This window comes from Trichoderma camerunense (assembly GCF_050948025.1).
Source record: "Trichoderma camerunense strain CBS 138272 chromosome Unknown V8C40scaffold_25, whole genome shotgun sequence".
Taxonomy (NCBI): domain Eukaryota; kingdom Fungi; phylum Ascomycota; class Sordariomycetes; order Hypocreales; family Hypocreaceae; genus Trichoderma; species Trichoderma camerunense.
Genome location: NW_028145345.1, coordinates 386,841 through 414,076, shown reverse-complemented (window position 1 = coordinate 414,076; position 27,236 = coordinate 386,841). Strand labels below are relative to the sequence as shown.

Genomic DNA, 27,236 nt, shown 5'->3' with positions numbered 1-27,236 from the left:
TTCACATCATACACAAGACATCAAATCCTTCCAATCCCATGATACACACACAGTGTTGCAGAAGCAGCAAGCGGTGCGATCCAGAACAAGCACTGTGCAGGTGTAGTGTCAGCACGGTAGCATTGCGACGGAAAGACCGAAGCCAAAAGCCAGAGCCTCAATCACGAAGAAGAGGAAGCGATCTCGTCATTCATGATACAGAGGAAATGGGATGATCTGGATTCCAGCTGCTCAAAGGAGGGATGCACTGCGTTACCCCTGACAAGGTCTGGGTTACAGGGAGCAAGAGGGAGCTTCAGTTGACTCCCACATGTTCCTCCCTCTGTAAGGGCCGCTGGGATGGCGCCGATACCGCGCTAAGCACGTCATCGTCAGAGTCATTGGCCTCACCTCAGCACAATAGAGGCAAAGTCTTTTTTCCCCATTCAACACATTCAGCAACTGCCAATTCGCGATCCGCGCGCTTCTTTCTAATACTCACATCAGAGCGCGTGTGACTCGACTTTGCTGCAAAATCCAATTCTCTCCTATTCCCGTCCTCCAGTCGCACTTCATGTTATGATTCGCTGGAGCCGCTCGCGTGCCCCGCCATCCTCAAATTCCAGTCAAACCTTCAAAGCTTCGAGACTGCAAGTTGCTGCGCGAGGAAATTCTAATCATTAAACTCTAGCCACGATGCCTTCACTCATGGCCGATCCGGCCGCCATGGCAGTTCTGCCGACGCTAGAAGCCTCCGAATGCCCGGAATCGCCGCCAGAGCTGCTTCACAGCCTCAAGCACAACAGCAGCGTGCTTGCTCTCGCCGTCAGCCCCGAGCACGACTCAATTTATGCTGGAACGCAAGATGGCGAGATTGTCGTCTGGTCGCTGTCTACCTTTCACCAGGTCCAGCAAATCCAGGCGCATAAGCGCAGTGTCATGTCGCTTTCTCTCTCACCCGACGGCAACTACCTGTTCTCGAGTGCCTGCGATCCCATCATCAATGTGTGGTGCCCCAAATCCCTCCGTCGCCTCTACGAAATCTACGGCAACCACGATGTTGGTGACATCTTCTCGACGGCATACAGCCCGCAACACGACACATTATACATTGGTGCGCAAAACATGACTATCCAATGGGTCAGCCTGAGCGATCCGACCACAAAGTCGACTCCCGACTCCCAGCGACATCCCGATCGAAGAGCCCATCGGTTCTTTGACTCCAAAGCCATTGGCGGAACAAGCACCCCGAGACGGAGCGAGGATAAATGGGGACTGATTCCCCAAGCCAAATGTACTCTGGAAATCGACAGTGGTGCGGTTCGCAAGTTTGCCCACTACGGATACGTTTATTGCATGCTCATTGCAAAGGGACCTACTGTGGAGGCTGGTCCGGAGGAAGAGGTGCTGATCTCGGGTGGTGGAGATGGCACAATCAAGCTTTGGTGCCTTGGTGAACCCGGCAGAAGCGACGTGGACGATCCCCAGCGCAGCGGCATTCGAGAGATTATGTCCCTTGGTTCTGATGATGGCGAGTCGGTGCTGTCTCTGGCACTGGATGGCTCCTTTTTATATGCCGGCAAGCTTGACGGTATCGTGGAGCTCTGGGACCTGGACACTGCCCAGAGACTGAGGGTGATAAAGGCGCAGAACCACGACATCATGTCGCTCCAGATGGGCTGGGGATATCTTTGGACTACTTCTGCCGACGGTTGGGCCAACGTGAGTTCCTTTCCTTGCCCCATCATACCTCTCCAGTTTATTCTCCCCTCCTCTAAATATCCACTGACAACATGCTCCACAGAAATTCAGCACAGCGCATTATGGAAATTACCAGCATGTCTCAAGGAATGTTACTGAAAAATACAAGTGTCTTCATCAGTGGAAAGCGCACAATGGCAAAGAAAAAAGCAAAATATTAGCATCTGCTTGCTCAACCTACAAGAACGAACGCTATTACATAACGGGAGCCAACGACAACGATATCTGTGTGTGGAACATCAAGGATGAAGCAGATGCTCAGTCAAGTTCCAAGAGCCAAGCCGAAGACGACGTCCTTCTCTCCGCCCTGACAGAGTTTGTCTCGTACAAGACCGTCTCGTCCCGGCCCGAATTTGCAGAAGACTGTCGCAAAGGCGCCACATATCTCGGCGCACTATTTAAGCGCATGGGCGGATATGTTGAAATGCTCAGCACGGGGGAGTCGCACAACCCTGTCGTATTAGCAAAGTTCTCCGGAAAGAAGGAGGCTGTTGACAAACGGAAGCGAATCCTGTTTTATGGCCATTACGATGTGGTGTCAGCTGATAACGACAAGAGCAAATGGGCAACTGATCCCTTTACCGTCCACGGAACTAATGGATTTCTCTATGGACGCGGTATCAGCGACAACAAAGGCCCTATCCTCGCCGCGCTCTTCGCAGTAACAGATCTAATGCAAGCGCAGAAGCTAGAAAACGACGTCATCTTCTTGATTGAAGGAGAAGAAGAATGTGGGTCCAGGGGATTCGAAAAAGTCATCCAGATGAACAAAGAGCGTGTTGGACCCGTGGACTACATCCTGCTAGCCAACAGTTACTGGCTAGATGACGAGGTTCCATGTCTGACGTATGGACTGCGCGGCGTCCTCCACGCTACCGTCTGCGTCGATTCATCGCGCCCCGATTCACATTCTGGTGTCGACGGTTCCCATATGAACGACGAGCCGCTTTCAGACCTCACAACGGTCCTGTCAAGACTAAAGGGCCGTGGCAATCGAGTCTTGATCCCGGGCTTTTATGACGGTATTCCACCAGTGACAAAGGAGGAAGAAGCTCGCTACGATGACATTGCCTCCATCCTGCTGCGCCGCAGCACAGAGGCTGTCTCTGAGGCAGATATCAAGAGATCACTCTTGGCGAGATGGCGGGAACCAAACTTGACGATTCATCGGTACAACGTTTCTGGGCCAGACGGCAGTCTAGTCAGCAGCCATGCCAATGCGCATATTAGCATGCGACTGGTGCCAGGACAAGAAGTGGATGTAGTAGCAACGGCTCTTACAAGCTTCCTACAACGAGAATTTGCAGGCCTCGAGTCAGAGAATCGGATGAAGATTTGCATCGACAACAAAGCTGAGCCGTGGCTAGGCGACCCGACCAACGATATTTTCCGCACCTTATGTGATGCCATCGTGGAGGCTTGGCCAGAACGCTTTGAGCCACGCCAAGGAGTCGTCCAAAAACCGAGTCAAAGCGAAAACGGTGACAGCAAGGCACCTCGCCAGCAGTCGCCCGATCCGTCTACGTGCACCTCCATGTGCAAGCCAAAGAAGCCGCTGTACATTCGTGAAGGTGGTTCCATCCCAGCCATCCGCTTCCTCGAAAAGGAATTCGGAGCACCGGCAGCCCACTTGCCCTGCGGACGTGCCAGCGACTCGGCACATTTGGACAATGAGCGGATGAGTCTTATCAACCTAGTCAAGGCGAGGGAGATTTTTGGAAAGGTGTTTGTTCGGCTCTAAGGTCACTCACTGTCCCTATTGGTTTCCCTTGCCGGATGACACGAGACAATGTTTACGACTGTTGGAGAAGGTTGTTGTTTAAAAAGCAGGATTTGGTCATCATTGTCATTACCATTAGCATTAACATGCGCGGAGCATAGCAGTCTTTGATAGATACCCCCAAAAAATAGAGAATTTTGAATATTGCTAAGAATGAATCCCCTGTTTATACCACATGAGGCGCTAGCCGTCCGGAAGCTTCCGCGATGGATCACTATTTGACCGGACACTTGAAGCCGTGCCGCCAGCCTCCACTTCACATGCCAGAATATTCCCGGTTCCTAGATCAGACGGCTGATGACGTCGCCGGTGTGGGGAAGGACATCTGTTACGGAGCTTAATCTCTTATAAGGCCTATCAATCACCTTGGTTTCAGCTATAGGATTGATACTTCAGCAAAGTGGTTTTATTTTGAGTAGATTTTGTTTTCATTCGTCTCTCATATTCCAATTGCGTACTTGTCTGGGAAGCTATATATTTACAACTCTCAACATCACCATGGCGGGCTTCAAGAAACTACTCCAGACTCTAACCGGGAAAAAGAGCGACGATGCCACTCAACCCGAAGAGCAACCCCAAACTCCTCCTCAGCCCAAACCCTGGTCCGGCATCGACAACACCCAACCAGCAGGCTCCAACCCCATCCTTGGCTTCATCACCGAATATCTCGGCGAGCAAAAGTCCAGCAACACGGCCGTCCGCCGAGACCTCGGCTTCGCGGGCCACATCGGCGGCCAGTGGTTCGGCGTGTACGGCGACACGCTGTGGTGCAGTCCCGGGGTGACGGACCCGGATTTGGACCCGGATCCGGAAGGATTCCACGGCATGGTGCGGAACTCGGTGGCAGTGTTGACGGATGATCCGCTGGTGGTTAGGTTTGTGCATCTGAATGACGACGAGCCGGTGGCGCATCCGTTGCAGTTTACGCCGTTTGAGGAGCGGTGGGGGGAGACGAATTTGTTTGGGTTTGGGGGGACGAGTCTTGTTGAGGTTGATGGCTATGGGGAGGGCGTTGGAGCAGTGTATTATTTGATTGTGAGTTACGAAGAGCGGATGGGTTTGATGTGATCAGTTTGGTATCTGCTGACACGAACACACTCCAAGAACGAGCATGAAAACTATCGTCACGCTGGCATCGCCCGTGTCGAAGTTATAGACGGCGTCCCCACTACCACCAAGCGCCTAGGAGAACACGGCTGGTGGTGGGATTGCTCTACGACGGCCAAGTACGGCGACATTGCTGCTTACAGAGATGTGAACAGCGAGTACATCTACGCCTGGGGCCATCCACCCAAGACCGTGACAGAGTGGCCGGCCACGGAGTATATATATCAGACTCGGGTCAAGGCGGCAGAAGCGTTTGATCTAGACAAGTATGAATACTGGTGGGGGAGAGAAAGGGGATGGCGGAGCGAGATGTTGAATGAGCATAATCCTGAGACGGCGGTGATGTGGGGAGCTGGACAGGGGCAGGTTGTGTATAGCGAGTGGTTCAAGTGTTATATTTATGTTCATTTGAGTAAGTGCTGTACAGACTTCCTTGGGACAAGCTAAGCTGACTGTTCATCTAGATGGCCCAAAGGTGGCATTGCGAACGGCGGAGAAACTAGAAGGACCGTGGAGTGAAGACCGAGAAGTGTTTGAGGCAGAGCCGATTGATGGGGGGTTCGTGTATGCCGGGGTTGCGTACCCGTTTTTGGATGAGACGGGCAAGACGCTGACGATTGCGTATACGAACAATAACCATATTCAGGTGATTCGGGTGACGTTTGAGTGAGAACGGTCTTGCGTTGTGGGTAAATGGAGGATCAAGCGTTGAAGCCTTGTTTGGCGTATAAACGTGTCTTTTGTTTCAAGATATTATGTGGCCCATAGCTTGTCGTTTCATCATTTACCAATTAGTTTTTCAAGTCCCTTTCAAGAGGGCCTAAAGAGTGATTTCTACTCCATTATAACTGCTAGCACTGTTAGAATGACCATTTCCAGTTTCTTCCAGTTGTGGATAGGTCGAAGCCTCTGAGTCCCTCCCTAATAGACGATAGCAAGAGATCACTGTCACTGTGGCAAATAGTTGCCATCAGAGAAGATTGCACGTGTACAAGTAAACTTGGAGAATAGCAAACGGAACTATTGCGGTTAGAGGGGGATGCGGCCTTGGGTGAAGTTAAAAATGCTGTGAAAAGACGGGAGGCGGTGAGATGGCAGAATGAAGTCAAATTAATGTTTTCCTAGTCGATATGAAAATGACGTGTGCGAATGGTTCAATATCTTATGGCGATTCCACTGCAGCCGACTGGGACAGACAACCTCACGCAAGGCACTCTCACTCAAATAAATAGGTGGTTTCAGATGGTGTGCAGACAATTGGTTGTCGCTGTCTCCATTGATCATTTAGCCAGAAACCTTTTAGGCAAATAGTTCAATGTCCAAATGTCTTACAGATATTGCATCAACAGGCCAATCCTTCCCAAAGACGATCAATTGCCCTTTAGGATTGTCGTACATCCGATTTGTTATCTTGTATAGTGCTTCAGATGCAGTTCTAATCCGCTTCCGTAAACTATTCGATGGAGCAGATTAGAATAGATAATCTCTTCGGCTTATCTGATCTGCTTATGATCGGGGATAGTTCACGGCTTCGGGGGGCGTTTACCCACCTTTCCGGCTGGGCGTTCCGGCTGGGCGCTGATGATGCTCCGCAATATCCGCATTTGCCGCGAAAGCTTCACTTTTGGAATGTTAAAAAAGAAGGGTTATGAAGTAATTATAAAAAGGAAATACTCATCCAACCTTAGAATAATAGCGTAAACTTCCGGCTATATGTTTAACTTTTTGCTCTTCGCTCCGGAGAATTGCAGTGGCTATCAACACAGAGCTTCCTCTACCGCAGGCTGAGATTTCGATATTTCTCTACTATTGTCATGAGAAAATGACCTAAAGTCTTCAATCCAAGTAATGAAAATCACGGTCACTCTTTAGAATCGAGATATGCTTCCATTACAGCTCATACCTTGGTGAGTTTGTCAACATGTGGAAACCAGATAGTCTAGAATTGTACAATTACAACTTGTTCGGCTACACACCAGCCTCATATAACACTGAAGTAGCAACGACACAGACGGGCGATTAAGAATCAAATATGAAGGTCTGCTGGAAATTTCTCAAATATAATGATTTTTAGATCCAAAAAAACAACAACGATCAAATTCATTCATTTGTCTTGTAACATCTTGTAATACTCTCAAGCAATCTTATTGCTAATAGCCAGCGGCTACTGCGGATATCTCGGAACAAACTGCCGTGCCCTACAAAACGTATGACGCTATAAAGGTCCTCAGTCACGGCTTTTGCCCCTGCGTCGGAAATCCATTCCGGCCGGTTGAGTAGTCCCGCAAAGAGACGCGGATGGAAAAAATATGAAGAGTTATCAATCTCTCTACCACAACCTGGGGAAAAGATTCTTTCGTTTCATTCACCCTGGAATAACTTCTAGATTCATGTTTCATCTGACACACACCCTCGTCTTAGTGTATGAAAATCTTCGATTGATTGTAGCTAGCTCTTCTTAGATGCTGCTTGCCACACCTCTCGCTTTACTTCTAAAACTCTCTTTTAATCTTCTAGGCTACACAGTACATTGAAACTCTGAGCTGGTTGCCTCTTATTTCTCATCCAAGACGCGTCTTCTACCTACCAACACAGATCACTCATGACCACCTTGTTGCATGAAGAAAGCACTTCGCCAGCAGAAGATGAAGCAACAACACCAACCCCGATTCTGGTCAAGTGGGATGAAAATGAGCCCGCCAATCCATTCAACTGGTCCACGAAGTACAGGGCTTTCATCACCCTGCAATTGGGAATGATTGCCATGGCAGCCAGTGTGGGATCAAGCATAATGGCTCCCACCGAACCGACGCTTCAAAAGGTCTTTCACATCGGCCACGAGGTTTCTGTCCTCTGCATCTCGCTTTACATGTTAGTTAATGCCCTTCACTTAATCCGTTCAAAGAAACTGTGTAGTTCTAACCGCGATACTGAGTAGTCTGGGATTCGCGTTTGGGCCGCTCTGCTGGGCGCCAATCTCTGAGCTATGGGGTCGGCGAGTTTCTTTAATCTTCCCAATGATGGCAGTCGGGTTATTCTCGATAGGCGCGGCAACAAGTCAAAACATCCAGTCTGTTCTGATAACACGGTATTTCGCTGGACTGTTTGCTTCGTCGCCGGTGAGCAACGTGGGAGCAATCATGGGCGACATCTGGCCCCCGAAAGTTCGCGGAACGGCAGTGGTGTTTTATGCCCTTGCTGTTGTCGGCGGCCCTACTCTGGTATGATATATCCCTGTAATGTCTCGCTGATCAAACTCGTCTAAACAAGTTCTAGGGTCCTGTTATCGGCGCATCCTTGACGGTGAATCCTCATCTTGGTTGGCGTTGGACCCAGTACATCCAAGCTATCTGGACATTTACGGTTACCACCATAATTTTGATCTTCTTGCCAGAGACTTATGCCCCTGTACTGTTAAAGAGAAAGGCAGAGCGTCTGCGTAAGGAGACAGGGAACCAAGCCTACTATCACCCTCACGAAATGACCAAACTTTCGCCCAAAATCATCGTTACCAAGCATCTCTCTCGGCCTCTTCGCATGCTATTCACGGAGCCAATGGTGACATGTATAGCATTATACGCGTCTTTTGTCTACGGCCTGCTGTACATGACGTTGGAGGTATTCCCCATTGTCTTTGCCCAACACAGGGGATGGGGTCTGGTAACAAGCTCGTTGCCGTTCCTGGCACTTTTAACTGGTGTGGGCTGCGCCATGCTTGTTAACCTGGCGAATCAACCACGATACGCACGACTCGTCGACGCTGCGGGAGGAAAGCCTGTACCAGAGGCTCGTTGCGCTCCAATGGCCATCGGTGGCATTGTCTTTGCCATTGGCTTATTCTGGTTTGGATGGACGGCAAATCCAAAGATACACTGTGAGTTTGTGACGCTGTTAGATTTGATCATGATCACCCCGATTATGCTAACATGAGTGCCAGGGGTCGTGCCCGTATTGGCAGCTGTCTTTATCGGAGCCGGTTTCAACATCATCTTCCAGCAATGCATCAACTTCCTCGTCGACACGTACCGCTTATACGCCGCAAGTGCGACATCCGCCAATACACTTCTACGAAGCGCTCTAGCGGCTTCATTTCCCCTGGCAGCTACGCCCATGTTTAATAACTTGGGAGTCGGTCCCGCAATGTCTTTGTTGGGAGGCGTTGCGGTTATTGCCATTCCGGTGCCATTTTTGTTTATGAAGTATGGCCTTACTTTGAGAAAGATGTCCAAGTTTGCGCCAGTAGACGATGAGAGACCGCAGGCAAACAAAGAGACTAGAGCATAAAAATGCAGACCAGCGAGTTAGCATGACGCGCATGTATCTGGCAAGTTAATACATTTTAGAATATAAATTACTTGGAAATTGAAAATATGCCCACTCATGATTTTGGCATGTATCCTTGTTCGGTGAATACTCGGTATTCCATTGATAAGGGTTTCCGGGTTAATTGTCTCAATCATCCCTAAGGCCTTGGGAGAGGTTAAGAATGCTGTGAAAGTCTAGCATGGCAGCGGCTTTGCCGTTATGCGGCTGCGGCTGGACGCTCAATAATTGGGTCTCAATCATATCCCAAGACCTTGGGGGAAGTTAAAAACGCTGTGAAAAAAGATTCGCGGGTGTTTCTACCATAGCCTTTACTCCGTGAGGCTTTGGGTGGTGTCATTGGTGAGCTCCAAAATGTGTGAACAAAGCTGATGGTCTCTCTAGCCTACTGTTACCAATCAGATCCCAATAATCCCCCAAGGTTTTTGGGTGACGTTAAAAATGCTGTGCATGCCCTACAGATATGGGTCCGAGAGCAAAGAGTCTAATAGACATCAATTCAAGCAAGATTGTCTAAGCTCGGCAATTATCTTCAAAGCCAAATAGAACCGAGTTATCCTTGTATAATTACGTTTGAAATGTGCAATCTCATTGGGTATTGATGATGTATTCCCGGGTATGTATTAATCATGTCGGCCTTTCATTACCCCAAATTTACCAAGATTTCCCCACAAAATCAAAGCGTTAGCACATGTAATATTGAATCTACAAGCAGAATCCACCAGAGCCGTTCGTTTCCCCTTCTGGAAACAAACCCCTTAGCCACTAAAGAAGCCACTCAGCATTCAATCTACATCGAAACAGGCATATTCCAGTTTCAGCTGGTTAGTAAACAAGCCAGTCAAGCCGATACAATCGCCAACGCTGGGGGTGGGGTTGCCTCGGTTCGGGAACGGACCGGCGATATGCACGGGGTGCGAGGGCATTCAAAAGCTGGAAATTGGTGATTAGTTTCGTCGGTCTCGGTGTCGGTGTCTTTGAGTGATTCATAGCCGTGACAGTTTCACCGAAACACAACGGGACAGTCAGTGACGAGAAGTGATTCTGCCGTCGGGTAGTAATTGACAACTTACATTCATCAACAACTTACGGCTCGTGTTGATAATAAAAGGAAGAGGCGAAATGACTGCCGAGGCAAAGATTCCCGCCTCTTTGGAGGAAGAAACCGCCATTCAAAGGCTTGACGACAGGACGTTTGCTGCAAATCTCTCGCCCAGCTTCTGCATAGGCGCCGGTAAGTATCATACAACGCGTTCACATTATCCGTTATTATCACATGAAAGTTGACAACCTCCATCAACTCAGTCCCCAATGGCGGCTACGTTGCCTCCGTCTTCCTGCGTGTAGCAAAAGAATATCTCGCACACAAGAACCTCACAGACACAATCACCGCCCACTGGGAGTTTCTCAACCGCACCATCTCCGGCCCGGCTGTTCTCGTCGTCGAGGAAGTGAAGCCCGGCCGCTCAATCTCCGTGCTGCACATCACGCTCTACCAGGGCAACCTACTATCCCAAGCGCCATGGATCTCGACAGGCTCGCAGTCCGGAACGCCAAAGTCGGAGAGAGTCGTCGCTGCGTATCTGACAAACAGGAGCATTGCCGCGGAAAACGGCATCAGCCTGCCCACTGGATGGTCGCTGCAGCCTCGGTTGCCGCCACCGGCTGACTTTGACAAGATGCTCGCCAACAAGGATCCGGAATGGGGAGCCCTGGACCTCGTGATTCAGCGGAGAGTTACTGCCGTGCAGCAGCTTCGCTTCTTTTACAACCGGGCCGCCTTTGCGAAATCAGGAACCGACTCCTCGTTTGACCTGTGGATGTGTACCAGCAACGGCGAGCCATTGAAAGCTACATCCTTAGGCTTCGTCGTCGACTGTACGGCGGCTTTCATCCCCGAGCTACACCGTCCTCGATCCAAGGACGATCCTCCTGTTGCAGGGGGCGAATTCACGCGCAAGACTGCGTTGTGGTATCCTACGTTGGCTATGAACCTGGAGGTGAAGAAGGCGTTGCCGGCGGAGGGCGAGCGGTGGCTCTTTGTGCGAACGTCGGCGAAGCAGATTTACAACGGTCGGTTTGACGTCGAGGTTATTGTCCTTGATAGAGCGGGCGATTTGGTCGCTTTGAGTCATCATGTGGCCATGTTGGTCAACTCTGAGAAGAATACAGCCAAGAGGGCTCCGTTGGCTGGAATTACATACAAGATGTGAGGAGCGCGGGTATATTATATTATTAATTGTTTAATGGTCCTGATTTGTACAGAATACATGGTACATTTCATTCTAGAATTGGAATTCAATACAGAACATGACATAGAATATCCAGAAACCCCCATGAGTATCATCCACATGCTGGCTGAATATGCCACGTGTAGAAGCATCAGCTCAACAACACTAATTCAAGGCTCCCATATACTCTCTATGAACCACAGCTTGCCACTCGACTTCCAGGCACCTTGCCATCGAAATCGCTTATCCGCCTGCTCAAACAGGCTCCTCCAGTCATCCACCTCCCGCTCCCTAGAATTACAAACAGCCTTCATCAGTACATCCATCGTCCGAATACTCTTCTCCTCTAACTGCGAGAGCAAACCCGGAGCTGGCAAAACAATATCGTTAATGATGACGCGAGCTCCTGGTCGCAGAGCGGGAATCAGCGCGCGGAGAATGTCAATGGCATACTTGTCCGAGAACGCATGGAAGATGTGTCGAAACAAGTATGCATCCGCATTTTCTGTCTGAGGCTGGAAAAAGTCGTGCGTAGTCAGGGATACTCGATCGGTGAGATTCTTGGGTATCTTGTCTATGGCTTCGGGCGTGCGCATGCCAGCCAAATCTTGTACGATGAACCGCAGCTGGGGAAATTGTTCCGCCACGGCAAATGACACAACTCCTTCGCTGCCACCCATCTGGTTTCGTAAGTAAGCAAGTGAATTCTTGGAGAAGTAGGAAAGAGGCAACTATATGCTTACATCGACAACAGTTGAAGAGCCAAGCCTCGCCCACGGATACCCCGAAACGGTATACGATATGTCGTACCCTTCTCGACTACCATGAGACTGCAGCATTGTAGCATACCGCCTCGCCAGTGCCTCGTCCGCCTGTAAGTGGTCGAAAAAGCTGTCATTATGGTTAAATGTAATGTTGACTCCCTGTGGTGCCAGTGGATTAGCATGTATTCATTATGCTCGTTGTCTTTCCCCTTACCGTCTCGTTGGCCTCTTGGGATCCGGGCCACTTCTTCATAGCTGTAACTGTGTTGGCCACAGGGCCCATCATATCCATTGTGAAAAAGGCTGCCCAGTTGGCTAATGCCGTATCGTTTAGTAGAAGTAAAGATGTCCGGTTATGAGCAACTGAACCAATCTTTGGCTCGTGAAACATGTTGTTGGTAATAGCAAGGCGCAGCAGACGCCGGAGATCCAACGGTAAGATGGCAGTGCCACTTAAATGGTGTACTTCAACCGCAAGGTCTTCATACGTGATTGACCCCATCAATGGCACGGCCTCTGCAATCTTGAACTCGCATATAGCATGCAAAGGAATGTAGCTGACGGCCTAAAAGAAACAGTTAATAAAGTTTTCCACTCCATGTTCAGACATTTTTGGCATATCTATGAGTCAAAGCATTGAGAATCGCAACTTACGTCCCAGGCCATGGTCTTTAGCCATTCGCGAGGACCCAAGACAAGATCATGAAGATCTTTGGTCAGCGCTATAATCTCTTGCCTAACCTTGATGGCTTCATCATCTACTTCGTTGAGAGGGAAATCTGAAAGGCCATCTGCTTGGAAAGAAGGAGCACCAAGGCCTTTTTCTCGCAATTTATTGGCCAAGATTCGCGTCTTCTCATCGATTGCTTTCGACAGTATCGTCAACCGGTCAACGGATGACTCGGCAGTTGCCTTTGCTAGTGAGCCCATGATTCATAGACTTGATTCTGAATTTACGAGTGTTCAGGTCAAGCACGAGGACAGGAGGACGAATCGAAGTTCTCTTGGAGTGAAGATGGAGCGAAGACTCGCAACGAATGAGGAGACCGATGAAAGAGAAAAGTCAAGGATTTTCTTCTATTATGAAAGATGATTGGAAATTTATAAGATGGAAAGTTTTCAATCAATCTGTCAGGACAAGGGTCGGCTCCCTCCACCACCTCATTTCTTGGGCTCACTATTGTCTGCATCGGCCGACCAACACCGTTTCCGATATTGCTTAATATGACAAGCACATGCTCGAGATAATCCGCGGAACCGCACGTCTGTATCACACTGCATGCTCCACTGTTCTTTGCCATGGAGAAGGGAATTATTGGCCAGATGAATATGTTGTTGGTCGCGTTCAAATAACTAGCGGGAAGGGATGGATGGCTGCTCCACAGATGTTAACACCGATATCTTGGAGTTTGAGGGCGGTCTTCTTTTTTCCTTGGTCTTTGAAGGAAGTGTGAGATGTATCATATAGCAGAATCTGACAATATCCTATTGCAATATCTTGTCGTTGGCGTTGATGCTGTATCTTGCCCAAGAGTTCTTTTAATAGCCTCGCGGTAGCTAGCCTGTTCGTGCCGTGATGTGGGTAGAGACACGCTGCATGGAGTTGCCGCCCGCCGCACTCGGTTATCAGACTGCGCGAATGCACAGCAACAAACGCCCCGAGATTGACATACGAACGGACAAACGAGCGTAAGCGATACTCTTTTTGTTCTCCACTTTGGGACACTTTGGTTTGATTTCTTCAAGTCGAGCAAACCAACGCCTTTTCAACCTTTGGACGCGGGCGGACCGGATCGAGGAGCGAGGCCGAGGTCAAGAAAAAGCACAAACGCTCGCCGCCGTGATATGGAACCCTCCTCACAGACATAGAAATGTACTTGATATATGATGGCGTCGTCGCAATGGCCAAGACAGTTTCTGATACCAGCTAGGCGGTTGCTATATTTCTCTTGGGAGGCTTTTCGTTGTGATATTCTGTTACACAGCAGCGCTGAGAATGGTGATAAGTAATCATTCTGGCTTAACCAGCTGGGAGAATGCCCATCGCGGGACAGTTCATCAACATATCAATACTTGAATCAATTCTCTTTCTCCGCTGCTCCATACATACCAATGGGACAACCGAATTGAGATGATATTTTGGGCGACCAAGGAAGGGTCGATGTCTGACCCAAGCTGTTGCAGAAGGCGGCGATTGAAATGGAGTGCATATACGTATCCACACCAAATTCGCGAGATTTGGCTGAAGGCTGGCCAATAGGCAATAAAGTTGATTCATCTAAAAGGCCTATCCCGGCAAAGCAGCTCGTTGGAACCAACAGAGATATTCACCAGCTGTTCCAGGATTATAAGCATAGCCTAATCAGCGATTGGCACTGATAGACTGCACGATGCTGTGTCTCCCCACTCGCAGGCAGTCGTACCAGCAGGTCAAGTATTGAGGAAACGAAAACAGCGCGTATACGATATATTCCTGTTACCGTCCGTTTCGTGAAGGGTGATACAAATTGTTATGACAGAGAAGCGGTGAGGCCAACTGCGAACCTGAGGCGTGACAGTGGCGTTTGTGTCTCGGTGATCTTTCTCTGCCTCTCACTGGACGGAAGCCTCGCCATCAAGCCAGATGAAACACTTTCTTGGTCCAAGTACATGCAGAGACGCTGGGAGAGTGGAGGAAGACCGAAACGGCATCTTGACTGGCAGGGACATAGTATTAGGAAGTGAGACGTGCAGGAGCAGCTTGGCGGCGCTTGCAATGGGACGAAGCCAATCAAGGTTATTTGCTGTTGTTGGTTGAGTCGAGCTGAGTGAAGCTGGTTATGTCCGTTGATGGTATTTGCGACCCAGCGGCTACGAGCATTGTTGGGGATAGATCCAACAAAGCGTACTTCTTCACTCTCATTTTCTCGACGATTCAGTATGGCTGCCTGATTTTTTCCACAGCTGGTGTTGCATTTTGTTGCCTTGATGCGGTGATGTTGAAATTGAGTTGATGCCTCAGGGTAAGCACGATGATAGATGTCTGGGTACATGTATGGAGGTTCATGTAGGCAGATCGCTAATGGATCAAGTTACAGCGGAGGCTTATAGGTGACCTTGGCGCTAGAGCACTCCATTGTAGGGCGCTAGAGGGCTGTCCACGTTGAAGGATAGCGCCACAGCCCTCCTCCAGATTTCTTGGCATCAAACATCCCCCAAATCATCCATTCCAAACTGCGTCATCCGCCCTGTTCAGTCCCTTTGCTCGTCTCATTGCCGAATCTGCCTTGTTTCTGATCTGTCTCTGTTTCAGGAGACTCTCGCCTCACTTCACCTCAGCTCTCTTCAAATGCTGTCCACCGTTACTGTATACCACTAATCCGCTGCTATACGCAACTCACCACGATGCGGGTCGCGGGGGGACCCCTGGTCTAACCAACGCCTCTGGCCATATGGACAATCTCACTACATTACTGCTACACTAGTTGGCCCATGGCAGCAGTCAAAAGGCACAGGTGGCTTGGGGGCTGGGCCAATGGCGCCAGCCTGGTCGCGCCGCACCGTCCCGCGCGCCTCGTCTCTTGGGCTGACTCGCCTCCTGGAAATCGATAGGAAAGGCGACCACTGGCAGAGCCTCGAGCCTTGGGCAACCGACTGCAGAAGAGGCAGAGGCAACAGGCAGATCATGGGCTGTCCTGCCAATCAATCTGTGCCACAACTCGACCTCGACTTTGCCTCCGCGGCCTAATTGATGCGGCCGATGAAAAAACGCCTTGCCGATGCCATATGCTACATGAGCTCTCCACGATCCAGCAAAACCCCAACGAATCCCTCGATCGAGCGAAGCAGCTGTTGCTCCCTAGCACGATCTCAACTTAGAGTTGAGTCAGCCTCGATCTACGATGAACAGCACTGCTAGCAACAACGGCAACAATGGCGGCAATGACAATTCCGATTTTATCACGGCCATCGTGGCTTTGGTGGTGTCTGTCGTGGCGCTGCTAGCCACGTTTATGCAAGTGTTGCAGCAGTATTATGCGTCTGCTCAAGGATATTCTCAATGCAACGAAAAAGTCATGGGCGGCTGGGCCTTGACCAAGACGAGACAGTTTCGATTGGACGAGCTGCGATTCGAGGTCCAATTCGACGTGCCCGTCATTTTCGTGTCGCCGCCCACGAACCCCAACGGACCAGTGGCAGATGCCCCCATCTATTATCTCGACGGCACTCAAAAGTCCCAGGACGATACACACTCAACCTCGACATTGGATCTGCGCAAGGAATACAAGGAGAAATCCGCAAAGGAAAAGATTCACACTTCGGACAATGAAAAAGCTGCCTGGTATGTGCTGCTCTTCGCCGCCCAGCGCATGGAGCTGGAATCGCGGGAGTGGCAGGAGAAGCAATACAAGGATTTTGGGCCTCCGGCAAACTTGCATGGCATTCCATCAAAGCCACCAACATTGGTGGATCACCATACTCTGACTATTGCTGTGCAGCGGAAACGAAAGAGCTGGGATACTATGCCTCCATCTATCACCAAGCCCTACGCCACCACCACCATGTGCCACTTGATAGAAATGATGGCTGCGGTCGGTGTGTATTGGAAAGAATTCGACCGTAAGCGTGACCGTTATTGGGGAGAAGGCAATGGCTTCATGATCTTGGGCGAGAGAATCAGTGATCCCGGACTCATGTTCTCTTTTCAGGTCAACGGCCAGTGCACCTTTAAGCGCAATCGTGTCATCCCCGTTGACGAGATCAAGGAGCTGTGCTTTGGTTATGTGCCCACCATCTATCGTGAGAAGGACGACAAGCGGCGATTAAAGGGCCCTGGCGAACAGCAGCAAAACCTCAGCACCCTCTTGATGGGTAACTTGCGCGAGATTTCAGAAACCTTGACCTCAATTGGTTGCAACAATGTCACGACTCGAATGTGCTTGGACAGCGGAACTCGAATGTCTCACCTCTTTCCCAGTATGTCTTCTCTCCCCCATTGATACCAATACCTTTTACTACTATTAGAAACTGACACCTCTTGCTAGTATCGTTCGAGATCTTAGGCATGGTGAGCCGGATTTTTCATATCGAAAACAGCAGTTTCACATACCTGCCTAATCCCACGCCAGACAGCTGGGACAATTCATCAGTCTCTCTACCCAAAATACTTGATGCATTTTATATAAAGGCTCAATTCGACCCCATGGGAATTAAGCAACACTCTATCGTGATTGCACGCTACAGGCAACATATTGACCAAATAAGGGAGCATCTGGATGACGACAAGAGCCTTGATAGATGGCTCCTTTTGAGGTCGCTCCATGCAGCATTGGATGACACAGATGATGTCCTCACTGCGAGGACAAAATTAGAAAGGCAGACCAGTCACGATGCTGAGGAGGCTTCAGACAAGCCACAAGACGGAGCTTCTAGCGCGGAAAGGCACATGCGTCGGCGAGAAATTGTTCAAGACGTCCTGAGACACCACATCCAAGAGGTTATCAGACTTCTTAACCAACAAGAAGACCAAAATTTGGATTCCCTCTCTCTCCACCCAGAAGTGCCGGCGCCTTCAGAGAAGTCCCGACCACGGCCGCCGCTTCAGCGATTTGAGGACATGGACGCTGCTGGACCCGACGATCGACAAGACATTTTAATGGACGTCTATTTCGATGTTATTCGGCCCCATGTAGTGTCGACTGCCTTTCGCACAACTGATCGAAGAAACAGCCTCGTTGGAGCCCCTCCAAGTATCCGCTCGAATACTTCACTTCTCCCGCCTAAAAGTCCCACCAGTGAATCCATTGTCAAGGGCGGAGAGCATTCGACGAGGGAGATGGCTCTGCATCTTGAAGGCCAGCGAGAGATTTCCATCACGGTGAGAAATGCTGCGGAATCAGAGGACAACCTCAGCGGCGTCTCGCTCGCTGACTTGGACGTTACTCACGATGACGTCTGGTGCACTCTTGTTTTCCGCATGGTCTGTTGGCTGATGTTGCACAACTTCAATAAGAAGGACGTCCAGTTGCCTAAGAGCGAGCTTTTAGGCAGCCGAATGCCGGTTTACATCTCATGAGAAACGGAATTCTCTTTATTTATCATTTATGTATAAGCGAGATTCTTGGTTACGTGGATTCTACGGGAGCATGCATGGCATTAGTTTTTGGGCTTTTTGGATATATTTAGAGAAGGGTTATACGGAGCCAACATTTGTTAGATTTCAGGAATGGTATTGCATGTTAGAGTATTTGAGCGTGTCTTGAAGCGAGATGGCTCTGGATGATTACCAACTTGTCAATATTTTACTTTACATAATGGAAGAGGAAGGGATTTCTTCGGAATATCGGTCATGTCAATGAAGTGGCAGCCCAAAAATAAATATTTGTAACGCGTCAGATATCACGTTCATCAGCCCAAGTGCTGAGACACGCAAGGCGTCAGATCTGACTCTACGTCATCATTGACAATAACAATAACATAACACCAGAAGCAACGGGAAAATAAGCCACCATGAGCCTAATCCCGCTGCTCCGTTCAGGGCAGACATTAGCAAGCAAGAACAGGACCTGCTGCAGCTCTCATCCTTCACCTGACTCGCAAAGCTTAGTCAAATCCCTTGACCTGAGAAGTACGGATAGGCTTTCTGCGCTGGTGGCTTGAGTATTGTATTAGTACACTTCTTTTGTGCGCAGGCTGTATAACGTGATAGCCTATGAACATAACTCGCTGAGAAATACCCAAGGCTCAGTATCGGGCTATTTCATCATATTTCATCAGTCTCTTCCTTTCACCATAGCTTCTTCATACTAAGCATTTATCGGCTCTTTTCAACCTCGCTTCAAGGCTTTCCGAACCGGCAGTACGGAGGTCTCGGGACCCGTATCAGGTACCCGAAACTTAGCGCCGCTACCATTTGATCTTACTCGTGCACGCCAAATTTCTCCGTGCGTCAAAGTAACCGATACTCCGCCCAGTAAGCAAGAACGAGTGACCGCTTTGGGATATCGGCCGAGGCTTTGGCACTGAATTTTTTTTTTTTAGGGGGGCGGCGCATGTTTATGCGTTGGCAGCCTGATGTGGCGTTCGTTTAGTATTTTAGGTGAGGAACAGAACAGACGAAAATGTGACGGCTTTGCGGAGACGAGACGGCTGAATGGGGGGATGTTTGGATGGTCTGGGGTTTTCGTTAGGCGGGTGGATGGAATTGGGGGTTGGTTTGTTGGGTGAGACGATTGATGACGAGACGACGGGGGATATCGTATGGTTGACTGGAAAATAACGTTTGTTTTTTCTTCAAGGGTCGTCTTAGTAGCAGGAGAGCAGTAAGATAGCTGAGCACATGTGGTCGTGGTAGCACATGTTGCCTGTGCTTGCTATTAGTCTGGGTCTGGATACTAGGTACCTAGTAAGTAAGTGTTCCGCTTTGTATTCCGTCTTTGTACAGCCAACATACACCGGATGCCGTACTGCATTAGCATCAATCCAGCTTCCAATCCTCACAGCAGGGTCTTTTGATACTTGTCTCCCACAGAGAGAGGAGATAGATGTTAATGGATCAAAAGCCGCAGTTTTGTGGGGAGTGCACCGGGACCAGGACAAGGACAAGCACGGGAACGAGGATGAAGCACAAGTAAAGCATCTTGCCGCCGAAGTGCGACGAACCGGGCTGCAGTCATAATCAAAAGGACGCACGCCATCATTGGTGCTCATTACGGTGACTTCTCTCTCTTTCTGCTAGCTGCATATGTGACCAATGTGCGGAACATCGATACCCTGTTCGAAAAGGAACAGGGCTATTTCTACCTTAACTCGGTACGGAGTAGATGTGGCTTGCAATTGAGTGCCCAGAGATACATACATTTCGCTCAGCATATCTTGCTCACCGTGTGCTAAAATAGCTCAGCAGTAGATCAATGTAGTATTAGGTATCAAGCAGATTTTTCTTCCTTTGGGGTTTGCATTAGCACTTGCAGTTGGCACATGTACATGTATGTACAGGTATTCATTATTGATGCATCTATTGCTACCCTCCACAGAGGGACCCCTCGATAACGCTGGTCGTGCAGATGTCGCGCAGCAAGTCGAAAGAGGGGAAAGGCCACCTGATTACGCAGAGGAGGAAGCCAAAATGCAAGTATAGATTACAATTACACGTTAATGACGACTTGGGCATTAAACATTGAAAAATTGTGCCTCTTCTCCTCCAGTTGGGGAGAGGGCCCAATATGTTGCCGCTGGCTAGGTCTGGCGTGTTGGTGATGTGGTGATGTGATGAGGGATGCAACGTTATTAACCTCCATGCTTCGGCTAGGACCCTTGAAATTGAAGAGAGCGGGAAAAAGAGAGAGAAACGGGGTAGAGGCGGTAGTGTCCACTGGAGTGGCTCTCGTTTGTCTTACGATGGCGAGAAGCTGGAGATGTGATGTGTATCGTGCTTCGACATAAGGTCCATGTCCATTGTGATCTGGTGCAGTTCTAGACTCCCCTGTTTTATACGGGCTGGGTTATCGCTGTCCAATGCAGACGCTACCTTAGGTACATGCACAGCATCGGTCTGGCGTACAATTCCACCCTGACCTACTAGACAGATACATGCCTCAAGGATCAATCATGTACTCGTACCTAAGCTATTGATTGATGGAATCGCAGGGCTGCAGTACCTGGTCGTACTTTATGAGGGTAGGAAGTGAGCCTTGGGATCAAGATACCCGTGCAGTACACCAAGATAGAGCCCGCCCGCACGGCAGCTAAAAGATACGTCCGGCTGGCCGCCATAAAGAAACAGCGACAGGCTGGGACACATCTGAGCTGCTTTGTCATCCAGAGAGGCTCTCACACGGCACAGCTGCCTAGCGGTCCATGTACCTGTTAGAAATTGATCAAAATTTTGCGTCTGTCGGTGGCCGAGGTTCGAGTGGCTTTTCATGTATGTCATCCAAATCCATTCCGTCGACGGTCCGGGGTACTGCCGCTCTAGCAGGTTCATGTACCTTGGAGGCGCTCCTCAGCACACGGAGTACAAGCGCAGCGGCACACTGCCGTTCCCCATACTGGTAGTGGCTAGGTACCGTACGGAGCGCCTTTAGTGGCGATTCGTGTCCTGTCCAATTACCGGTGAAAGCCCTCTAGGGAGCCGCTCAATTGTACCCAACGACCCCATCTATGGCCGCTAAGCAGCCAACTGTACAGCGTGTACAGCGCCAGCCGCTAGCGAATTAGCGGTTCAACACAGCCGGCCTTGTTTTGTTACCACCATTGTTCCAGGTACCTCCGCCTGCCTTATCTAATATCATCCGCCACAAAAGGAGACAGCCGGATTCTCACGGCCGGACACGCCGTTTCTCGCCCTTTGATCCGCCAGACAACAAAAAAAGAAGAAGAGGAAGAAGAAAACTCGAGCGTGTTCCTGCACTTACGCTTCACAGTCTTGTTTGCTTTGTTGTGTTGTTTTCTCCAGATTTGTTCTTGGGTTGTCATCGTCGTCCCCTCACGCGAAAGTGCAGCAACAGCAAGCCACGCCTGGCGCACGCGCACCAGCCTCGTGTCCTGCAAAACCCTCCTTCGCCCGAGAGACTCGCACTCGCACCAGGCAAACTCTCGATCCCTCTGCCACCAGCCCAGCCAGAGCCGCTCCTCTCTCCCGCTGGAACATCACCATCGACGGGATTCCAGCAGCAGAGACTCCAGCGGCAACAGGACAGCAATCGTCGGAAGCCCCAGATCCAGCCGCCGGGGGTTTTCCCGACACCACACAATGACGCCCTCGCCATCCCAAGGCCTTGAGCCACGGCGGCCGAGAAGCGCCCACACGCAGACCGTCTCGGTCAACATCGCCGAGAGCACCCCCCCAAGCGGCCGCCGCTTCCAGCTGCATGTCAGCGAGTGTGTCGAGACCAGGACCGTCACCACCACGACTCGCCTGACGAGGAAGTTTCCCCAAGTCTTCATCCGCGACCCCGCCCCACTCGACACTCTCGACTCCAAGGAGTATCCCTTGGCCATGAAGCCGACGCCTCCCGAGCTGGTCGACTTTTCCTACAGTTTTGGCGCTGAAGAGGAGGATCCCGATGCCAAGAAGGTCGAGGACGCTGATGACCACGTCGATGGCCAACTGGTAAGTGGGCTTTTGGTTCAATGGGCCGTGATGATTTTTTTTCCGCCTTTGCCCTGCTAATACATCAACAACAGGTTAAGAGAAGCCAAAGCCTAGTCCCAGCCCTGATCAAACAGGAATCTACAGCCAGCGAAGTACAAACACCAGAGCCTTTGAGCCGCATCCCTTCAGCCTCGCCATCCGAGCCCTACTCTCGCCGGAGCCATAGAATAGCCGCTGCAGAGTCCCCTACCGCCGCAGCCACTCGGTCTTCACAACGCCTTGCCCGCTCAAACCTTCATGCCGTTTCAAATAGACTGCGTCGCTCCGTCATACAGGGAAGCAGCGCCACCGGAAGTAACAGCGACGGCAGCAGCAGCACTTTGCGTCTTGACACTGGCGACAGAGCCGCTAGAAATGCCTCCATTGGCATTCTCGCCACGCCCGACATTACCGAGACGGCCGATTCACTTCAGGGCCGTTCGTTGCAGCGACGGCCTTTGCATCTCGATTATTCACTTAATTCTCAAGACCTGCTTCGTGGTCGTTCAAAGTCCCCTCCGTACGAGGCGTCGAGTCCCGCCGGCAGCGATGCCCACACTTTTAGCAGCACCGTAGCGACGCCGCCAGTTACCGATGCCGACCCGGAATCGTTCGCCGATGATACCGACGAGTCCCTTGAACCGTCGGTCCGCCCGCAGCATCGACCCGCAATCGATGTTATTGCCGCGCAGGATGCCAGTCTTCCTAGTCCGAGATTATCTCCCACCTTGGCCGCTGCCCAGCTGCACTCTGCCGAACCCGACGAGAACGCACAGTCCAGTTTCAAGACTGATCAGTCAGACACATGGATGGCCGATTCCCAAGGTACTGACGGATATACTGATATGGTGTCCTATGAGCATCCGTCCCATGGTAAGGGAGGCCTGATGCGGCGATACGACCAGCCCGTCATTGTTGACCCCCAGACCCTACTGGAGGCGTTTGACTCGATGAAGACGGAGATGAAGACATTCATGATGTACCAGTTCCTCCGTCGATGCCCTCGACCCACTCTCCGTATCGTTGCCGACGCAGTGAATCCCGCCCTCAAGTGTGACTTTTTGCAGCAACTGCCCCTCGAGCTGAGCTACCACATTCTGTCATATCTCGACTTCCGCGACCTCAGCCATTGTGCACAGGTATCAAAACAATGGCGTAACATTGTGGACCGAAACGAGACTGGGTGGAAGGAGCTGTTTGACAGGGATGGCTTCACTCTGCCTCCGGGCGAGTTGAATAAGGCCATCATTCAGGGGTGGGGATGGCAGGATCCCGTTGGCGTCAACGGCTACGAGCAAGATTTGAGCATGCAGAACCGGTTGACCTCTTCGGAAAAGGAACTCACCCAGGCCGTGAAGCAAGAAGTCACGCCAAGGGTGAGAAGCTCGAAGCGCAAGCGTGGTCTCTACGCCTCCACGTCGGAGCGTTCGAAACGGCGGGCTAGCACCCAGGAAGTGGTTGCCAACCGCGACGACAGGGCTCAGGGCGAGGTTAAGCAGCACAAGTCGGCCGGCCCTCTCTCGGCGGCCCACGCGGCGATGCAAGCTGTGCCCGACCCTCAACTGGGCCTGTCGAGTTTGCGACAGCTTCATCTGTACAAGTCGCTCTACCGCCGTCACTACATGATACGCCATAGCTGGACCAACGGCGCGACCAAGCCCAGCCACGTTGCGTTTGCCGCCCATCCTCGACATGTCATCACCTGCCTCCAGTTTGATGACGACAAAATCATCACCGGCAGCGACGACACTCTCATCCACATCTACGACACCAAGACGGGCAAGCTCCGCAAGAAGCTCGAGGGCCACGAGGGCGGCGTGTGGGCTCTTCAGTATGAGGGTAACATCCTGGTCTCGGGCTCGACAGACAGGTCGGTGCGAGTGTGGGATATTGAGCGCGGTCTTTGTCAACAGGTGTTTTACGGACACACCAGCACGGTTCGCTGCCTGCAGATTCTCATGCCGACGGAGACTGGTATGGCCACAGATGGTACTCCCATCATGCAGCCGGAGAAGCCGCTGATCATCACGGGTTCCAGAGACAGCCAGCTTCGCGTCTGGCGTCTCCCCGAGGTTGGATCGCGACGCTACATCCAGACGGGCCCTCCGGCCCAGGAGTCCGACTGCCCCTACTTCATCCGCGTCCTGACCGGGCACACCCACTCGGTCCGCGCCATCTCGGCCCACGGCGACATCTTGGTCAGCGGATCCTACGACAGCACCGTCCGAGTTTGGCGGATCAGCACCGGCGACTCCCTGCATGTGCTCCATGGACACACACAAAAGGTTTACTCGGTGGTGCTCGACCACGAGCGTAACCGATGCATCTCGGGCTCCATGGACTCACTGGTCAAGATCTGGGACCTCGCCACAGGCGCTTGTCTCTACACCTTGGAAGGCCACAGCCTTTTGGTTGGCCTGCTGGACCTCCGCGACGACCGCCTCGTGTCGGCTGCCGCAGACTCGACACTTCGGATTTGGGACCCCCAGACTGGCAAGTGCAAGAACACTCTGATGGCCCACACGGGTGCCATTACTTGCTTTCAGCACGATGGCCGAAAGGTTATCAGTGGCAGTGAGAAGACTGTCAAGATGTGGGACGTTAGAACGGGAGAGTGTGTGCAAGATCTCCTGACAGATCTGTCTGGGGTCTGGCAGGTCAAGTTTGACGGAAGGCGATGCGTTGCGGCTGTTCAGAGGGACAACTTGACATATGTGGAGGTGAGATTTAATCCCCGTTGAATTAACCCGTTCTTCCAACAAGAAATATGACTAACTTTGACTCGTTAGATTCTCGATTTCGGTGCCGTCCGAGACGGACATCCGCCCGAAGAACTAGGGCGCCGTATTCTGTTGAATGAACCAGAAGTTCGTGCCATGATTGAGGAAGAAGCCTAGGTGTTTCTTTTCAGTTGAAGTTTGGAAGGAGATTCCCTTCCCTCTCTCTTTTCTTGTGCTCTTTTACTCCAAAAAAGAAAAAGCGTTACCGAAGACGAAAAGCGAACGGAACAGAGAATGCATATATAATAAGCATTTGGTATGGATATGGAAACCCGCATCTGAAGGGCGATACGACTCTGCCCTCGGCGTTCTGTTGTTATAGTACATACGCTGTCAGAAAACCATTGTCAGCATTACGGATTCAGAAGGGGTTGTGAGGCAAGGCGTTTGGGCTCTATGTTTTTCTCCTTTTTTCTCCTTTTTTCTCCCACTGTTTCTTTTCTTTTTTCATTTCTATCTTGCTCTTTTTTCGGGTGTTTTGTTCAGCGACAAATGGGGTGGTTATGGGGGTGGCACACGGGACATGTTTCTTTTCAAGGCTTTTATTTCGTCGACAAACGTGGAAAGCGATGCTCGGATGGGAGGGCATATTGAGACCAACTCAGAGTGTGAGGACGCTGGGGTGGAAATGGGCACATGCACGGATGTGTTTATGTTGACTTTGTATAAAGAGAATACTACTGTTATACATGTCGTATGAGATATTACCCCCACGAATTGACCTTTTTGCGCCCTTAGAGAGACGGTGGTACTGTGACTCGTGTAAATGTAAATGGTTCTGTCGTATGTCACGATGGACGCTGGCTACTTGATGCTCGATGCTTGATGCTCGATGCTGACTCAGCGGCGAGCAAGCACTTTGCCTCTTGTTTTCCACGGCATTTCCCTTTTCGTCGTTCCATATCTTCTGAAACACCACCCTGTCGGGTTCAGAACTCGCCTTGGGCCCTCGAATGATGCAATGCAATCCATTCAGTCGTCCCGGGTTTACGGATATACTACTCCGTACATACTTCTACAGAAGATAAAAAAACAAAAAAAGTACAAATACGGGGCATCGTCATCAATGGCCTGCAGGAAGGGGGGCGCGGGCGCTAGACGAGGTTTGCAAACGAAACAAAACCTGGGCTAGCTAAATGATTTGATGCAGTCCGTACGGAGCTTTACACGCTGGCAAGCGCCCCATAAAAAGTGATAGGACAGCACATCTACCACTTGTCACGCCAACTGGGGCATTTCGAGTCGAGTCGAGACACCCCCGGCCCAACATGACGAGCCAAAGGGAATGACGGGCCAAGAGCGGTGCTACTGGGTGGCTGCGAGAGGAGGAGAGGCGTGCGCTGTCTGGTCTGGGGGCTAGTACCTAGTACGGTTTGTACAGTACGAGACGAGGGCGTGATAGGGATGATAATATGATATGATATGAAGGAAAAAAGGGCAATGGGAAGAGGATTTACTACTGTACTGCCAATGCAATGCAATGCCAGTGGGTTCAATGCCAAGGGTGAAGGTGGCCCGTCATGCAAATGCAAATGCAAAGGCGCCTGACTGCGGGAGCAAATCGGGGGACGTTGGGCGGAGCCTCCGGGCGGCAGACGGAGTGCAGCGCTGCTTTGTGCGGCCAGGAGAGGAGAGACGAACAGCTTTAGGCCTTTTTGCTTTTTTTTTTCTTTTTTGGCGCCCAGGGTTTGCGGCACTGCAGACAAGGGGAACACGGGACAGTTATGCGAGTTGGGAGACGGGAGGAGAGGAGGCAAGGGAGGGAGAGAGGAGAGGAGAGAGAGAGAGGCTTGCTGGCTGGTTGGATGAAGTGAAGCCCATTTTCGTGGGGTGTGACTCAATCACACCAGCAACCAGCACCAGCAGCCAGCGGTTCCGGGTCTCATGTCATGTTTGCCGGGACTGCATTGCCTTGTCATCATTCACTGCGCGAGGGATGCGTGGGGACAGGACAGCAGAAGCCAGGCCCAGAGGCGCAATCGGAGGCGCTGGTGTCTGAGCCGTCCCATGTACGGCGATGCTGTTTGCTCGCGATAGGTCCGTCGCGGCGTCTTGGGCATCGTTGTGTGGTTGATCGTTGTTCGTTGTCGTTGCTGGCGTTTGGTTTGGTTTGGCTCTTTAAACGCCAGCCACCCCATTTAATACTCTTACATAGTTCTCGCTTACACTTGTGTTTAAGACGAACGAGAACCTTTGGAATCAGCAAACGGGGAAAAGATACAAAAAAGAAGCAAAGGAAGAATCAAGACAACAAAAGACGAGACATCCACCACCATCTCTTCATCATCGCCATCACAAGCTGAACCAATTTTTTTCTTCTCCTTCTCCTTCTCCTTCACGGCCGTTCTCCTGAGCTGCGCGCGTCCGACTAACAACTAGACTGGCGGGGCGGCCGTT

At 50.8% G+C, this 27,236-nt stretch overlaps 9 protein-coding genes across 9 annotated transcripts; 8 read left to right on the top strand and 1 right to left on the bottom strand.

Moving 5' to 3' along the window:
* Window positions 1-586: 586 nt before the first annotated feature.
* V8C40DRAFT_125703 (glutamine amidotransferase subunit DUG2) lies at window positions 587-3,507 on the top strand. The gene is made up of 2 exons (XM_083211008.1): window positions 587-1,701; window positions 1,784-3,507. Exons 1-2 carry the CDS (start codon window positions 676-678, stop codon window positions 3,479-3,481), a joined length of 2,724 nt encoding a protein of 907 aa, XP_083067985.1. The 5' UTR covers window positions 587-675; the 3' UTR covers window positions 3,482-3,507.
* Window positions 3,508-3,952: 445 nt separating this feature from the next.
* Window positions 3,953-5,555, top strand: V8C40DRAFT_257718 (uncharacterized protein; the record flags this gene model as incomplete). Its single annotated transcript, XM_083218557.1, has 3 exons — window positions 3,953-4,555; window positions 4,625-5,039; window positions 5,092-5,555. Coding segments are annotated over exons 1-3 (1,154 nt in total), but the record flags the coding sequence as incomplete, so codon positions are not given.
* A 1,347-nt stretch (window positions 5,556-6,902) lies between these two features.
* On the top strand, window positions 6,903-8,911 carry V8C40DRAFT_283873 (MFS transporter; the record flags this gene model as incomplete). The annotated part of the gene is made up of 4 exons (XM_083222053.1): window positions 6,903-7,498; window positions 7,566-7,848; window positions 7,904-8,501; window positions 8,565-8,911. Exons 1-4 carry the CDS (start codon window positions 7,230-7,232, stop codon window positions 8,909-8,911), a joined length of 1,497 nt encoding a protein of 498 aa, XP_083067983.1. The 5' UTR covers window positions 6,903-7,229.
* A 1,074-nt stretch (window positions 8,912-9,985) lies between these two features.
* Window positions 9,986-11,257, top strand: V8C40DRAFT_125645 (thioesterase family protein). The gene is made up of 2 exons (XM_083211006.1): window positions 9,986-10,184; window positions 10,256-11,257. The coding sequence occupies exons 1-2, from the start codon at window positions 10,073-10,075 to the stop codon at window positions 11,161-11,163; spliced, it is 1,020 nt and encodes a 339-aa protein (XP_083067982.1). The 5' UTR covers window positions 9,986-10,072; the 3' UTR covers window positions 11,164-11,257.
* Window positions 11,258-13,420, bottom strand: V8C40DRAFT_125639 (S-adenosyl-L-methionine-dependent methyltransferase). The gene is made up of 4 exons (XM_083211005.1): window positions 12,600-13,420; window positions 12,160-12,510; window positions 11,925-12,104; window positions 11,258-11,861 (listed from the first exon to the last, which is right to left on the bottom strand). The coding sequence occupies exons 1-4, from the start codon at window positions 12,873-12,875 to the stop codon at window positions 11,352-11,354; spliced, it is 1,317 nt and encodes a 438-aa protein (XP_083067981.1). The 5' UTR covers window positions 12,876-13,420; the 3' UTR covers window positions 11,258-11,351.
* A 2,032-nt stretch (window positions 13,421-15,452) lies between these two features.
* V8C40DRAFT_257709 (uncharacterized protein) lies at window positions 15,453-18,355 on the top strand. The gene is made up of 2 exons (XM_083218556.1): window positions 15,453-16,901; window positions 16,970-18,355. The coding sequence occupies exons 1-2, from the start codon at window positions 15,827-15,829 to the stop codon at window positions 17,998-18,000; spliced, it is 2,106 nt and encodes a 701-aa protein (XP_083067980.1). The 5' UTR covers window positions 15,453-15,826; the 3' UTR covers window positions 18,001-18,355.
* A 2,868-nt stretch (window positions 18,356-21,223) lies between these two features.
* Window positions 21,224-25,573, top strand: V8C40DRAFT_257706 (WD40-repeat-containing domain protein). The gene is made up of 3 exons (XM_083218555.1): window positions 21,224-22,038; window positions 22,113-24,779; window positions 24,849-25,573. The coding sequence occupies exons 1-3, from the start codon at window positions 21,679-21,681 to the stop codon at window positions 24,954-24,956; spliced, it is 3,135 nt and encodes a 1,044-aa protein (XP_083067979.1). The 5' UTR covers window positions 21,224-21,678; the 3' UTR covers window positions 24,957-25,573.
* V8C40DRAFT_257705 (uncharacterized protein) lies at window positions 25,524-26,318 on the top strand. The gene has a single exon (XM_083218554.1). It carries the CDS (start codon window positions 25,672-25,674, stop codon window positions 25,969-25,971), a length of 300 nt encoding a protein of 99 aa, XP_083067978.1. The 5' UTR covers window positions 25,524-25,671; the 3' UTR covers window positions 25,972-26,318.
* Window positions 26,146-26,985, top strand: V8C40DRAFT_125590 (uncharacterized protein). Its single transcript, XM_083211002.1, has one exon. It carries the CDS (start codon window positions 26,320-26,322, stop codon window positions 26,836-26,838), a length of 519 nt encoding a protein of 172 aa, XP_083067977.1. The 5' UTR covers window positions 26,146-26,319; the 3' UTR covers window positions 26,839-26,985.
* The last annotated feature ends 251 nt before the right edge of the window (window positions 26,986-27,236 follow it).

Excerpts from the sequence above, each read along its gene's own strand:
- V8C40DRAFT_125703 (XM_083211008.1), top strand. The coding sequence starts at position 676 with ATGCCTTCACTCATGGCCGATCCGGCCGCCATGGCAGTTCTGCCGACG. Across the intron at positions 1,702-1,783 it reads CTGCCGACGGTTGGGCCAAC|AAATTCAGCACAGCGCATTA; the intron begins GTGAGTTCCTTT and ends CATGCTCCACAG.
- V8C40DRAFT_125645 (XM_083211006.1), top strand. The coding sequence starts at position 10,073 with ATGACTGCCGAGGCAAAGATTCCCGCCTCTTTGGAGGAAGAAACCGCC. Across the intron at positions 10,185-10,255 it reads CAGCTTCTGCATAGGCGCCG|TCCCCAATGGCGGCTACGTT; the intron begins GTAAGTATCATA and ends CCATCAACTCAG.
- V8C40DRAFT_125639 (XM_083211005.1), bottom strand. The coding sequence starts at position 12,875 with ATGGGCTCACTAGCAAAGGCAACTGCCGAGTCATCCGTTGACCGGTTG. Across the intron at positions 12,105-12,159 it reads CCCAAGAGGCCAACGAGACG|GGAGTCAACATTACATTTAA; the intron begins GTAAGGGGAAAG and ends CTGGCACCACAG. Across the intron at positions 11,862-11,924 it reads GCTCTTCAACTGTTGTCGAT|ATGGGTGGCAGCGAAGGAGT; the intron begins GTAAGCATATAG and ends TTACGAAACCAG.
- V8C40DRAFT_257709 (XM_083218556.1), top strand. The coding sequence starts at position 15,827 with ATGAACAGCACTGCTAGCAACAACGGCAACAATGGCGGCAATGACAAT. Across the intron at positions 16,902-16,969 it reads AATGTCTCACCTCTTTCCCA|TATCGTTCGAGATCTTAGGC; the intron begins GTATGTCTTCTC and ends ACCTCTTGCTAG.
- V8C40DRAFT_257706 (XM_083218555.1), top strand. The coding sequence starts at position 21,679 with ATGACGCCCTCGCCATCCCAAGGCCTTGAGCCACGGCGGCCGAGAAGC. Across the intron at positions 22,039-22,112 it reads ACCACGTCGATGGCCAACTG|GTTAAGAGAAGCCAAAGCCT; the intron begins GTAAGTGGGCTT and ends CATCAACAACAG. Across the intron at positions 24,780-24,848 it reads ACAACTTGACATATGTGGAG|ATTCTCGATTTCGGTGCCGT; the intron begins GTGAGATTTAAT and ends TTGACTCGTTAG.
- V8C40DRAFT_257705 (XM_083218554.1), top strand. The coding sequence starts at position 25,672 with ATGCTGACTCAGCGGCGAGCAAGCACTTTGCCTCTTGTTTTCCACGGC.
- V8C40DRAFT_125590 (XM_083211002.1), top strand. The coding sequence starts at position 26,320 with ATGCCAGTGGGTTCAATGCCAAGGGTGAAGGTGGCCCGTCATGCAAAT.